General features: G+C 40.9%; 1 protein-coding gene across 1 annotated transcript in view; it reads right to left on the minus strand.

The window, feature by feature from the left end:
* LOC130379887 (beta-crystallin A1-like) overlaps window positions 1-2509 on the minus strand; it is a 4177-nt gene extending 1668 nt beyond the window's left edge. The window contains exons 1-2 of the mRNA XM_056587017.1: window positions 2435-2509; window positions 733-851 (exon numbers count right to left, since the gene is read on the minus strand). Coding sequence (XP_056442992.1) covers window positions 733-851; window positions 2435-2509 — 194 coding nt within the window. The remainder of the gene's footprint in view (window positions 1-732; window positions 852-2434) is intronic.
* Between the last annotated feature and the right edge of the window lie 658 nt (window positions 2510-3167).

A 3167-nucleotide genomic window follows, 5' to 3' on the forward strand; every position in this document is an offset into this window, starting at 1 on the left:
GCCTCGCAGTTAACATGACCCACGCACACACGAGCGGCTATCGCTACATTGTTGTCTAAAAAATGATATGCATAAAATAATATAAAAATTGTATCCATAAAATATTTTATGTATATATTTCTTTGAATATGTAAAATATTTGTAGATACATAAAATTATTTATGCATATAAATAAATACATATTTTTCTTTATATATATATTTGTATATATTCAAAATATAATATGTGTGTGTGTGTGTGTGTCTGTGAGTACCTTTCGCCAAATATTTATGAATGATTGGCAGCTATGATCGTAGCGACGGAATAAAGCGAAGAAAGGGTTGTCGATTGTATGCAACAAAAAATGAATAACTATTAATAGATACGCTATTAATAGCTATAATTAATAGCTATAGTTACAGACAATGGCTCGACCCTGAGAATGTATGAAATGAATTGTGTGTGTCAGTCTTTTTCAAACTTCAAGCACAGACACATAAATAAAGGAGCATAACTAGCGAGACCCGTCTACCATTATACAGATATCATACATTTAAATTATAAAAGACACACTCACTCACACACAAACACACTGGCACACACACGCACAAACACACGCATGCATACAATTGTGCACATACACACACAAACACAGACACACACACACACACACACACACACACACACACACACACACACACAGACACAGACACACACACAGACACACACACACACACACACACGGTGACTCACGCTCCGCTCTCCACCCTGATGGAGCGGATGTTGTCCAGTCCACAGTCCTGGATGTTGCAGCACTCGGAGGTGAACTCCTGGCAGCGGCCCTGGAAGTGTTCCTGCTCGAACACGGTCACCTGCGGGCCCACAAAGGAAGACATTCAGCCCCCGGCACTACAGAGTCCCTGGAACGAATCGAACCTCCAGCTGCGGGCTTTACATACATTATGACCTTAACCTCCAACACTGAGGAATGGATGGTAGCAAGCATCCAACACATATATATAGAATACATACATCCAGCTACAGCCTTTAACCTCCAACCATGTGGAAAATACGGAATAGCATCCATCTTTTTAGAATCCCTAATACAGAATACGTACAGCCTTTAACCTCCAACTATGTGGAAAACACGGAATATAGATTCCATCCGTTTAGATTCCCTAATGCAGAATACATATACAGCCTTTAACCTCCAACCATGTGGAACATATAAATACAATCCATAATGTAGAATACATTTATAGACGTTAACATCCGTCATAGAGAGATACAGCTGGAGAGCTTATCAACCACGATTGAAAATAGACCAAATGGAACTAACATAATAAAAACATAATGTAGAATAGAACAGAACATCCAGAATGTTGAATGTAAAATTCTCAAAATATAATACATTATCGTACACAACGGTGCGTTGTATTGAGGCATGAGTGTGGATACAGAGTATAACAGTATTAAGTCCTTGAACTACACTTGAATCGCTCCTGTTTGCAGGTGTTCCTAGCAATCGCTTATTAGCCTATATTAAACATCGTAAGCTGTTAACTCCTCAGGATCAAAATCCAGCAACGGGACTCTCAACTGACACTCAGACTATTGTTTAACGCAAAGATAAATGTACCTGATACCAGGGGCTAGCTTGTGGTAACGTGTAGATCTACACAAAGTAGAAGCTAGTGTGCAGGAACATGTCTATGTGTTGCTTGGCGTGGGTCAAGTTGCAGAACTTTTTGTGTTGACGGAGCCGAATGGATGATTAAACAAACCGACAAATCCTAATCTGTTGTTGCTGATTACTACCAACTAATAAACGGCGCTTGTAGAATGGTGAGCACTTCTGAATAAAATCTATCTCACACCGGGGGTCGTGCTGTTATACCGAGTATCCGCAAACTACAACAAACTACCGCATCCCAGCCGTGCTGATATTCAGCTTAACAGCACCCCCTCTAGTGTGTCTTAGATATACATTTGTTGTGTGTGTGGGGGTTTGTGTATGTGAGTGGGTGCGTGAGTGTGCGTGAGTTTGCGTTTGTGTTTTTTGTGTGTATGTTTTGTGTGTGTGTGTGTTTGTGTGTGTGTGTGTGTGTGGGTGGGTGCATTTATGTGTTTGTGAGTGTGTAATTGTTTGTTTGTGTGTGTGTGCGGGTGTTTATGTGTGTTTGTGTGTGTGTACGTGTGGTTGTGTGTGGGGGAGTGTGTGTGTGTGTGTGTGTGAGAGTTTTTGTGTGTGTGTGTGTGTCTGAATTCTTATGTGCGTGTGTTTGTTTGTGTGTGTGTGAGTGTGTATCGTTGTTTGTTTGTGTGTGTGTGTGTGTGTGTGTGTGTGTGTGTGTGTGTGTGTGTGTGTGTGTGTGTGTGTGTGTGTGTGTGTGTGTGTGTGTGTGTGTTTGTGTGTGTGTGTGTATGTGTATGAGAGAGTGTGTGTTAGTTTCACCTTAAAGAAGGGGGCCATACCCATGTTGGGGAAGAACATGGGGGAGGTCATGTGGGTCTTAGTGGCTCTATTCATGTCTGTAGAGAGAGAGAGAGAGAGAGAGAGAGAGAGAGAGAGAGAGAGAGAGAGAGAGAGAGAGAGAGAGAGAGAGAGAGAGAGAGAAGGGGAGAGAGAGAGAGAGAGAGAGACAGAGACAGAGACAGAGAGAGAGAGAGACAGAGAGAGAGAGAGAGAGAGAGAGAGAGAGAGAGAGAGAGAGAGAGAGAGAGAGGGAAAGAGAGGAGAGATTCAGAACATTTAGGAACGGTGGAGGATCCTGTCTCTGCGTGGCTAATGTGATGGAGGTGGAGCTGGCAGACACATGGAGGCCCATGTCTCCGTTACATCAGGATGTCATGATTCCGGGACACTAGTGGGTGGCAGCAGGCAAACAAGCTTTGCACAGAAATCAATACATTATTGAACGTGTATATTAATTAATAATATCAATGTCAATATCGAGGCATTGATCACATTTAGTACAAATACTGAGTATTTACTATATTTAGATGAAAGTAGACCTACTTAAAAAATGAAAACACTTATTTTTCAAACAAACTATAAGATATTTATGCAACATAGATACTATTGATACTATATATAGGTACTAATCAATCAATTATTACAAATGTATGCATGTAGTCTCATGTATGAGTGTATATAAGTGTCAAATCAACATACAGACTATTTTTCT

Source organism: Gadus chalcogrammus, chromosome 3 (assembly GCF_026213295.1).
Source record: "Gadus chalcogrammus isolate NIFS_2021 chromosome 3, NIFS_Gcha_1.0, whole genome shotgun sequence".
Taxonomy (NCBI): domain Eukaryota; kingdom Metazoa; phylum Chordata; class Actinopteri; order Gadiformes; family Gadidae; genus Gadus; species Gadus chalcogrammus.